The sequence below is a fragment of the Papaver somniferum genome, chromosome 7, assembly GCF_003573695.1.
Source record: "Papaver somniferum cultivar HN1 chromosome 7, ASM357369v1, whole genome shotgun sequence".
Classification (NCBI taxonomy): Eukaryota; Viridiplantae; Streptophyta; class Magnoliopsida; order Ranunculales; family Papaveraceae; genus Papaver; species Papaver somniferum.
In genome coordinates this window covers 63,663,089-63,673,584 of record NC_039364.1, presented here as the reverse complement: position 1 = coordinate 63,673,584, position 10,496 = coordinate 63,663,089, and the positions used below count along the sequence as shown (strand labels likewise).

Below are 10,496 nucleotides of genomic sequence, written 5' to 3'. Positions count from 1 at the left end.
ACTTTCGTTCGACATCAACATCGACAAGACCGCTCGCTCGAGCACGAGCAACTTGCATTAGAGCAGCGACATACAAGGCAACTTGGGCGTTGATTATAACGAAGCGACCGTACAATCCATTTGCATCACGATCGTTGATGTTCATAGTTTCATCACGAAATTTAGCAAATATGTTATCCCACAACTTAGTAGATTGTTGATGGGCACCATCGACACTATCTTGTATATAGAACACATAGTTTCTGCAAATGCTTTCATCTTCGGTTACCGTAAATTTTGCACCCCTAATCTTCTTAGTTTTACTAGATTAAGTATTAGATTGAGACATATCAAAAAAATTATACAATACGAGTGAATGGAAGAGTTGGATGATGAAATTTGTTTTAAATTAACAAATGTGAAGAGTGGAGAAGAGAAGGTGTGAGTTAAAACGGTAGAGGAATGTGGTATTTATAGGGGGAAGATTTATGGTCGTTGGATCAGATTCCACTTAGCGGTGTAAACTAGCCCGGCCAGTCTTACAGGAACAACTAGCGGTGTAGTAAACGCCTAACGGTGTAGACTCAACCGCTCGGTAGAAACTTGACCTGGCCTGGCTAAGTGGCAAATTTGCCACTTAGCCAGGCCGGTTTGCCAATTTGCCAGCTCCATAGTGGGTGCAAAAATGGCAAACTCTTTGGTTTGCCACACTCATACGAACTGGCCTAATCAACCCTAGGGGAGGGAAGTGATGGTCGATGAAACAAAACAAAAAAATACTCCCTCTGTTCCACTTTAGATGATGTTTTTGGAGTTTTCACGCAGATTAAGAAATGGAGAGAGATATGAAGATTTTCCATCTATACCCTTGATAAAAGTTTTGTTCAAACATTAATTGTTATTAGAGCATTTAAAAATAAACTTATATTTCCATGACAAATTGTAAGGGTGTTCTTGGTAGTTTTGTGAAAAAATATGAAAACTCTCAAGTATTGTGAAATAAAAAAAATAATCCTAAAACACCATCTAAAATGAAACGGAGGGAGTAAAATAAAATAAGGAAGTGATGGACAGGGTCGGGCACATGTATGAAGCTTACATGTGCTATACGTGTCCAAACGAAGTTATAAGAAAAATGGAATTTACGTTTAATAAATAGGCGTTGAATTTCCCATTCATATGTAGAAGAGATTAATTACAAGTCAAGTAATAAAAGTAGATGTTATGGATGAGGATGGGATATCCAGCAGTATGCATCTTCTGAATTTAATCGCCTAGTAGTAGTAGTAACCCACCACCACAACCAAAAAAGAGGAGAAGAAGGAAGCAGAAAAGCAGTACGCGTTGAACTTACGCGCTTGATACGCGGTGGGCCATTCGGAAAAATTCCCATTAAAATCTAATCTAATTCAACATTTTCACAATATCGGTTTCATCATTTAGCAAACCAAGGAAGAGGAAGAACTTTGAAACAACAATAACCTACAGGTACTAACTCTAATTCCGTGGTTGCTTGTTCCATTATCTTATTCTTGTTGTCGTTGATACCATACTTCCTTTGGTTTCTTGAGATCATGATCATCATACATCTAAAACAGTCTATTCCTGGAATAGTAATGTATTTCTTTTGTGTGTTTTACTTGAAGATCCCTGATCTTAGAGTTCAATTATCCATCTATATCTTGTTTTGGATCTTCCTTTACTGTTCTTAAAAAACCCTGGTGATATTTTGATGATCACCCACAAAGTTACAAAATTATAATCATATAAAAGTCAAACGTGTTATTGCTTTTTCATATTCTTTTCTACATTGCTTCTTTTCTTTGATCGAGATTTTATGAAATCATTTGTGTATTTTCTGCTTTACCTCCATGCTATAGAGTAGCCAGTGCTTATCTTATATTATCATGCAGAAGATGATCTAATGCCTGATTTTGGGCCAAGATTTAGCCTCATTATAGACCCATGGAACTTTTGATAGAATGATCCTGCTTTCTCTTTGAAGATAAGGAAGAACAATGAAATTTCGTAATTGGTCATATAGTAGCAAGTTCTATCTGTTATGTTTCTTTACGGTTATTGTAATGTTAATATGTTATGCTTTTCAAGTGCAATTCTGTACAATCAATTCCGTACTCATATGGTACATGGACATAGTTTCGAACATGATGAGTCTTCATTGTTATTTTCTTCTTACAACGGCAAAATAACTGATAAACTGCCGTTTGAGCTTAACAAGAGATGAAAAGTTTTGTTAGTTTGTTTATATTACTTGCTGAATGTAGGTTTTACTGTATCCTGTTAACATACTTGCACAACTGCATATGTATGACTATTTTTCACTTAACTCATTTCAAGTGCATCTTGTATGTGTTTGAAATCGGACTCTAGGTACCTTGCGAAAATCTCATTTCCTCGTTTCTATGGGATGATGTCCCAACCATATTTTGTACTTGGTTTTGAACATTGGGATGGTTAGTTTTTTAGTTGGCTTGAGAATTAAGAGTCATTTACGCTGAAGCAAAAACATATAACATATACCATCGAAAAAAGTAGGCTTTCATGTAAGCACTCACTAGGATTTGAAGATGCCTAGAAACCATTTTTCATTTTTCATTGTACATTAAGTCATTCTTGTCTGCTGAACATGTTAAAATTGAACCCAAAGTTGCTGTTAATATTGAACCCAATGTTGCTCAATTCAAACAGTTGGTTTTAAGAATTCTGGTTAATTTCATGAGTGCAGTATCATTTCGCCGTTAAGGAAAATGGGAGGTGGAAAAGACCAGCATGACTCAAGTGACAAGGGGTTAATGTCGAACCTGGCTCATGGATTAGCTGGAGCTGCAGGAGGACATGGAGGGCACTCAAACTACCCTCCTGGGCATTATCCTCCCCAGCAAGGGGGATACCCCCCTCAACAAGGGTACCCTCCTGCTGGATACCCGCCACAACAAGGGTACCCACCACAACAAGGGTACCCACCACAAGGATACCCACCTGCTGGATATCCCGGTTCATCTGCTCCACATCATGGAGGTATGTATAACTGGCAGACACTTGCACATTAGTTAGTTACACGACTTACATCAGTTAATTGTATGCGCGAATATTTTGCTGTATTGTTGGGTAACTTAGGTTGCTGATGTCTACTTCTATTATGCCTTATGAATATACAGGCCATGGACATAGTGGCAGTGGAGGAATGGGGGGCATGGGAGGAATTCTAGCTGGGGGTGCTGCAGCAGCGGCTGCTGCCTATGGTGCCCACCAGTTGGCGGGACATGGTGCTTCACATGGAGGACACGGTGGGTATGGTGTTGGACACGGTGTTGGACATGGTGTTGGTGGTTATGGTGTTGGGCATGGTTTTGGAGGCAAGCACGGCAAGTTCAAACAGGGCAAGCACGGCAAGCACGGCAAGCATGGGAAGCACGGAAAGCATGGTGGTGGTATGTTTGGAGGGGGAAAGTTCAAGAAGTGGAAATAATAATCTTGTGTGATCCGAAGTGAAAGATCAAATCTTAGACTGACTTATATATGTGTTCTCTATTTCTGCTGTGGAGATTACTATTTTACTTTCAAAGAAGGCTCGTTTATGTGTTGTGTGGCCATTTGCACTGATATCCTACTTTTGGTTATACATAATACAATGGTTTAAGCATTGAGTAGTTTGGTTGATTCTCGTTCTTATGCATGCCATGAACAGAAATTATCTGTGGGTAAATAGAACAAAAAAACAAATAGAAACTTAGAGCTGTTTGGGCAACCAATTTCTCTAACATACAATTTTCAACCAAATAATCGAGGATAAACTGTCTTTTAGATATGGAGTAACAAGCAGAACTTGGAAATTTCCGAATGTACAGTCAAGCTGGAGAATAGGCACAAATACGGTGTGGTTTACCTATTTTGAGTGTTTAATGAGCCGTTAATTAGCAGTTAACTCTGTTTTAAGTTAGTGTGTTAAGAATGAAGTGTTGTGATCTACCCACGTGTTGGTCTGAGATGAGTTAGGGTTTCATGTTAAGTTTTCATCTCCTTGAATACGTTTGCACCTGCATTGAAAGCTTATTATGAAAATAATAGAGAAAGAGGTAGTACCGGTGAGTACTGAGGTTAATTCATTACCTATTATATCTCCATTACTATCATATATCCATCCAAGTTCATTACATTTGGTATCACCCAGGTCACTGTTCTCCTCATTACAACATGACAAGACCAACCATCAAAGATGTTGATGTCACCATCCGTGAACTCACACAACTCATCCAAAATCTTACAGATCTTCAAACACGTGAAGATGCAGATCGAGCTGCTGCTGCTCAACGTCAGAATTCCATTCTGACTTCACTCCTTACAATTAGGGGTGTACATCAGGCCGGGCAGGCCAGTCCAAGCCCGATTATAGCACAGGCCGGGCCAGACGGGCTTGTAGTCCTTACTACCCATTAAGTTTAGCAGGCCAGGCTGGGCCGGACAATAGCAAAAATTTAATGCCCATGGCCCGTCCATACCCGTGAAACAATACAGGTCAGACCAGATCGGGCCGGACAGGCCTCGAGCCCAAGAAATAATTCAAAATTTTAAAAAATATATATGTTTGTTTTTTTTAGATTGATGAATGATGATATATATGTAACTCATTTAAATGATAATGATAGTTCAAGCAATTCATATTCATTACTGAGAAATGTGATTCATAAGTTTCTTTAACCCCAATAAATTGTCCAAGTATGAAATTTAAGTAGGGGTGTAAATAATACCCGAAAATACTCGTCCTGCCTGTACCCGCTTGACCCCGCCTGTACCTGAAGTAGCTCAAAGCCTGTTATGGCCCGTCATGGGCCACCCGGCCTGGCCTGGATTAATTTATTGGGAGGTCTCGGGATTTGCAATTAATTATGATGCCCGACCTGATACCCGACCTAGTGCCCGGCCTGAAAGCCTTCTATGTGCCATTAATCATTTAATATCCTCTTAAAAAGACTTAAAAGTTACCATTGTATAATTGTCAATTTTGTGTCAAGAAAAATAAAATATATAGTTGCTTTTACTTATAATTAGCCTTTTAAAAACATTAATGGTAATAAATTTTCTTATTAGAAAGTTTATTGTACTCTAATTAATTATTTATTATAGGCTAAAATTAAAAGTTTGTCATTGTAATTTAAATATAAAATAATACTATCACTTACGATATGCAATGTTAGAAAGGAAAGGATATTGTATTAAAAATAAATACATTTAATACCATTCATTTGAAAATTTAAACTTAAAATAAAAGAAAAAAATTCAAAATAGTGGCCTGTCCGACCCGATCTGGCCTGCCCGTATAAAAAGCGGGCTTTGGGCGGTCTTTGGATAGCAAATTATCTACTTTTACCCGGCCTGCCCGGCCTGAATTTGTTTACGTGCTCACAAATGTTAAGCCCGGCCTGCCCGGCCTGTCTTAGTTTTTGGGCCGGGCGGCCTGCCCTGCCCGAATTTACACCCCTAAATTTAAGTTCTTGAGAAATCCATCACACTAGTAGAAAACTTTATTCTAGGCTATCGGTAGTCAGACAAGCCGGTAACTAAACAGGCTACCGGGCAGGCTAACAGGCCGGACTCCAATATTTGAACAAAAACCCGGGTCCGCCCACTTATAATTATCAGGAAGGCCGGGCAAGCCCATGACAGGTTGTCGGGCGCCCACGGGCTCCTTCGGACCCGTGCGGTACATGGCAGGCTACAGGCTTCCGGGCATTATGTACACCTCTACTTACAATCACCGACGCATCTCAAGCAAAGTTTGACAAACTGCTTGAAGCTTTCTCTAGATTTAGCCCACCATAACCGAATATTCGTTCTCCTTCTTACACTCCACCATCTAATGCTAGTAACATTCACACACACACCTGGTTTCTCAAACCCTTACTCTAAAACACCAAAGATTGACTTTCCTAAATTCAGTGAAGAGAATCCTCACAGTTGGGTTAGAATGTGCGAGAGATATTTTCAGATCCACTCCATTATTGAAGAGCAGAAAATAGAGTTTGCTTCTTTACATCTGGATGGCAAACCAGATTCTTGGTTTCTAGACTTTCTTACTGGTAAAACATATATCTCTTGGCTTGTTTTTGTTGAATCTATTTGTAGCAGTTTTTGAAGATCTAGCTAATGATAATTATGTGGGATGTTTTAACAAACTCTCTCAACTTACATCCGTTGATGAGTATTTTGAGCCGTTTGAACAACTTAAATCTTTAATGTTGAGTAAAAATCCTCATCTCACTGAGGACTATCTTGTGCTAAGTTTTATTAGTAGCTTAAAAAAGATTTTGAAAAGTTCAGTTCAGAGCACAAGCCTACCACACTTTCTTAAGCTTTTTTCTTAGCAAGATTGCAAGAAGTAGCACTTTCTTCTCAAATCCAACATTTGAAACCACCTCCACTAAACAACCCACCACTACTTACACTTTCAGAAGATTTTCTACTCCAAAACCCACAATTACTCCCTCCACTGTTGGGGTTTGTACATCTAACACTCTTATCCCTCCTTCAAACCCAACACCTAAGTCCCCTTATATACCACACATAAGAATATTGACTTATGAGCAAATGAGTAAAAGAAAATCCCAAGGACTCGGTTTCAATTGTGATGAAAAATATCAACCAAACCATAGATGTAAAACACAACAGTTGTTCATGATGGTGGTTGAGAATGAAGCAGATGAGTTGGATTACCACCTGTACAAGAAGTTCCTGCAGAAAATTTGGTTGAATCTGATATGAAGATTTCTTTCCATGCTCTAACTGGAAATGTCAATACCGACACCATTAGAATACCTGGATCTATTAAGAAGAAAGTTGTAACTGTGTTGGTTGACACATGAAGCACATATAACTTCATTGATTCTTCTCTTGCTACTCAATTGGGTTGTGAAGTCCATTCTACTGCTCATATGCTAGTTATTCTGGCTAGTGGTGCTAGAACTACTAGTACAGGGGTTTGTCAGCAACTTCAATGGACAATGCAAAACCAACAATTTTCGCAGACTTGAGATTACTTCCCTCAGGGGGTTGTGACTTAGTATTGGGAGCTGACTGGTTGAGAACACTGAGTGTTGTAACTTTCAATTTGGCCAAATTATCTATTTCATTTATACACAATGTAGGGAGATTACCTTACAATATGCTTTTACTAAACCATCTCTTATGATTATCAGTAGAAATGCCATGAAAAACTTTATCAAAAAGAATACTCCTGCTTTGGTTGGTCAATTCTTTTCTATCTCTGTATCTCCTATACCATATGAAATTCCCACACTAGTTCAAGACTACTCAATACATTCTCTGATGTTTTTGATGAGCCAACACAACCACCACCAAAAAGAATTTTGGATCACAAAATTACTCTCAAGCCTGATTCACAACCAACCAATCTCAGACTCTACAAATGTCCTTACATTCACAAGTCAGTGGTTGAGTCATTAGTTCAAGAAATTCTCAAGAACGATATCATTCAAGATAGCCATATTCCTTTTGCTTCTCCTATACTTATGACGAAGAAGAAAGATAAGACTTGGATGTTTTGTGTTGATTACCAAAAGCTCAATTTCGTCACCATAAAGGATAAGTTTCCTATTCGTATTACAGGTGAGCTTTTGGATGAACTTCATGGGTCTAAAGCTTTTGGATGAACTTCATGGGTCTAAAGTCATACCCTTTGGCCTCACAAATGTACCTGCAACTTTTCAAGCACTCAGGAATCTGTCTTTGGTCCCTATTTGAGAAACAAAAAAAATCTTGTGTTTTTTGATGACATTCTGGTTTATAGTCCTACCATCCCAGAGCATGTGCATCATCTCTCATTAGTTCTTTCCTTGCTCAGAGAGCACCAAATTTTTGCCAAGTACTTTAAATGTTGTTTTGCACAATCTTCTCTAGAAATATTTTGGACATATCATTATAGCTAATGGGATAGCTGCTGATCCAGAGAAGATTGCTTGCATGAAATCTTGGCATATTGCTACAAATCTTAAGCAATTAAGAGGCTTCTTGGGCCTTACATGCTACAACATGAAGTTTGTTAATGGTTATGGTACTATTAATAAGCCACTTACAAATTTATTAAAGAAAATCTGGTCATCATTGGTATATGAAGCTTTCACTACTCTCAAAAATGCATATACTTACTCTTCCTGATTTTTTTTAAAGCATTTTGTAGTGGAAACTGATGCATGTTCTAGAGGAATTGGAGATGTGCTGATGCAAGAAGGGAGAGCCACTGCCTTCTACAACAAACCACCTGGGCCAAAATTTTTTGGGTTGTCTACTTATGAAAAAAAACTTTTGGCTGTAGTCAATGTAGTCACTAAATGAAGACAGTATCTTACTTGTCACCATTTCATCATCAATACTGATCAACAGAGTATCAAATGTTTCATAGAGCATAGGATTACAACCTTATTACTACACAGATGTATTATCAAATTATTGGGTTTTGATTACATAATTAATTCCAAGAAGTGCCGAGAAAATAAAGTTGCGGATGCTCTCTATAGACTCCCTGTTGATAATTCTACTTCCACATGTATTCCCATGGCTATATCCACTCCTACATGGACTCGAGACATCATCAAAAGTTATACAAATGATGTTATGGACTCTCAACTCATTCCACAACTATTAGTTAATGCTTCTGCAGTTCCTCGTTACACTTACATTGAGGAAATTGATATTTGTAGGTTCTGGTACTAGTTTAAGGCAACACATATTACACTTCACCCACTCTTCTGCAGTTGGCGGTCATTCAGGCATCCATCGCAACTACATTAGAGAAAAAAATTATTTTTACTAAAAATGGTTGAAGCAAGACAATTTTCTCTTAGTCATCCAATGTAACAGTTGTTAAAGAAACAAAGTGGAGCATCATCTATCAAAGAAATAGATCAAGCTTGGCAGCACATCAACATGGACTTCAATGAGGGGCTTCTAAATCCAACAATAAGGATGTTATCATGGTGGTGATATATAGGTTTAGTAAATACAGTCATTTCATAGGGCTCACTCATCCACTCACAACAATTACAGTAGCTCAAGAGTTCTTAAACAACATTTCAAGTTGCATGGCTTACCAGTTTCCATCGTCTCTGACAGAGACAAAGTTTTCACCAGCATTTTTTTTGGCAATAAATCTTCAGAAGTTTGGGTACACATCTTCATATGATCCCTTCTTAGTTCTTACCATCCTCAATCAGATGGTCAAACTGAGAGAGTTAATGCTTGTTTGGAGGGTTATCTGAGATGCATGACAGGTCATAAGCCCAAGAATCGGTTCAATTGGTTTCCCCTTACTGAATGGTGGTATAATACTAACCACCATGCCAGATTGAATATGTCTCCATTTCAAGCTCTCTATGGTTATTTGGCACCTCACTTGGCTTTCTATAATATGGACACTACTTATGTAGCTTTAACTGAGGAGTACTTACAGAAAAGAGATGCCGTCATAGATATTCTGAAGGAAATTTTGCATAACGCACAAGAAAGGATGAAGTTGTTTGCTGACAAGAAGAGAATAGATAGATCATTTGTAGCTGGTGATCTTGTTTACTTGAAGATGCAACCATACAGACAGTCTTCTAAGGCATTCCGCAAGAATTTTAAGTTATCTTATAGATATTATGGGACTTTCCCTGTAATCCAGAAGATTGGCCAAGTTTTTTACAAAGTAGAACTGACACTAGCTCCAAGATTCACTCAGTCTTGCATGTATCTCAATTGAACAAGAAGTTAGGTGATGCTGCTACCACAATGCCTACATTTCCACTTCTAGACTCTGATGATGAGATTATACTCAAACTTATTTCTACAATGGATTCGCGCCAAGTTTTTCGTCAAGGAAAAGAAGTTCAATAGATTCTGATTTAGTGGTCTCACACCACTCCTGCTGATGCAACATGGGGGGACTTAACTCATGTTAGAGATCATTTTCCAATATACCATCCGTGAGGACAAAGATATTCGGAAGATGGGAGTATTGTCATGGTCCTGTGGTGCCCTTTAGTCGTCACGATAGGGTGCGGTTTATCTATTTTGAGTGTTTAATAAATCGCTTGAGTGTTTAATGAGTCGCTAATTAGTAGTTAACTCTGTTTTAAGTTTGTCTGTTAAGAATAAAGTATTGTGATCCACCCACGTGTATATCTGAGATGAGTTAGGGTTTCATGTTAAGTCTTCATCTCCTTAAACACGTCTGTACCTGCATTGAAAGCTTATCATGGAAATAATAGAGAAAGAGGCAGCACTACTGACTACTGAGGTTACTTCATTACCTGTTATATCTCCATTACCATCCTATATCCGTACAAGTTCATTACACCATATAAGTATCGTGCATTTGTCTACAGAGATATATAACCACTGTACTTTAAGATGCCATGTCCATTTGAGTTCTCTTGTAGTTTTATTTGTTGTCTTACGTCATCAAGAAACCTTCACATCCCCTCGATGCCTACATTGCCTAG

The 10,496-nt window shown here is 38.3% G+C and overlaps 1 protein-coding gene across 1 annotated transcript; it reads left to right on the top strand.

Annotated features, from left to right (window-relative positions):
- The first annotated feature begins 1,182 nt into the window (after positions 1 to 1,182).
- On the top strand, positions 1,183 to 3,660 carry LOC113297465 (glycine-rich protein A3-like). The gene is made up of 3 exons (XM_026545946.1): positions 1,183 to 1,467; positions 2,726 to 3,018; positions 3,159 to 3,660. Exons 2-3 carry the CDS (start codon positions 2,748 to 2,750, stop codon positions 3,467 to 3,469), a joined length of 582 nt encoding a protein of 193 aa, XP_026401731.1. The 5' UTR covers positions 1,183 to 1,467; positions 2,726 to 2,747; the 3' UTR covers positions 3,470 to 3,660.
- Positions 3,661 to 10,496: the final 6,836 nt, after the last annotated feature.

What these genes read in the sequence shown, in the direction of transcription:
- LOC113297465 (XM_026545946.1), top strand. Translation starts at nt 2,748, where the DNA reads ATGGGAGGTGGAAAAGACCAGCATGACTCAAGTGACAAGGGGTTAATG. An exon ending in ATCTGCTCCACATCATGGAG is followed by an intron (nt 3,019 to 3,158) that starts GTATGTATAACT and finishes ATGAATATACAG; the next exon opens with GCCATGGACATAGTGGCAGT.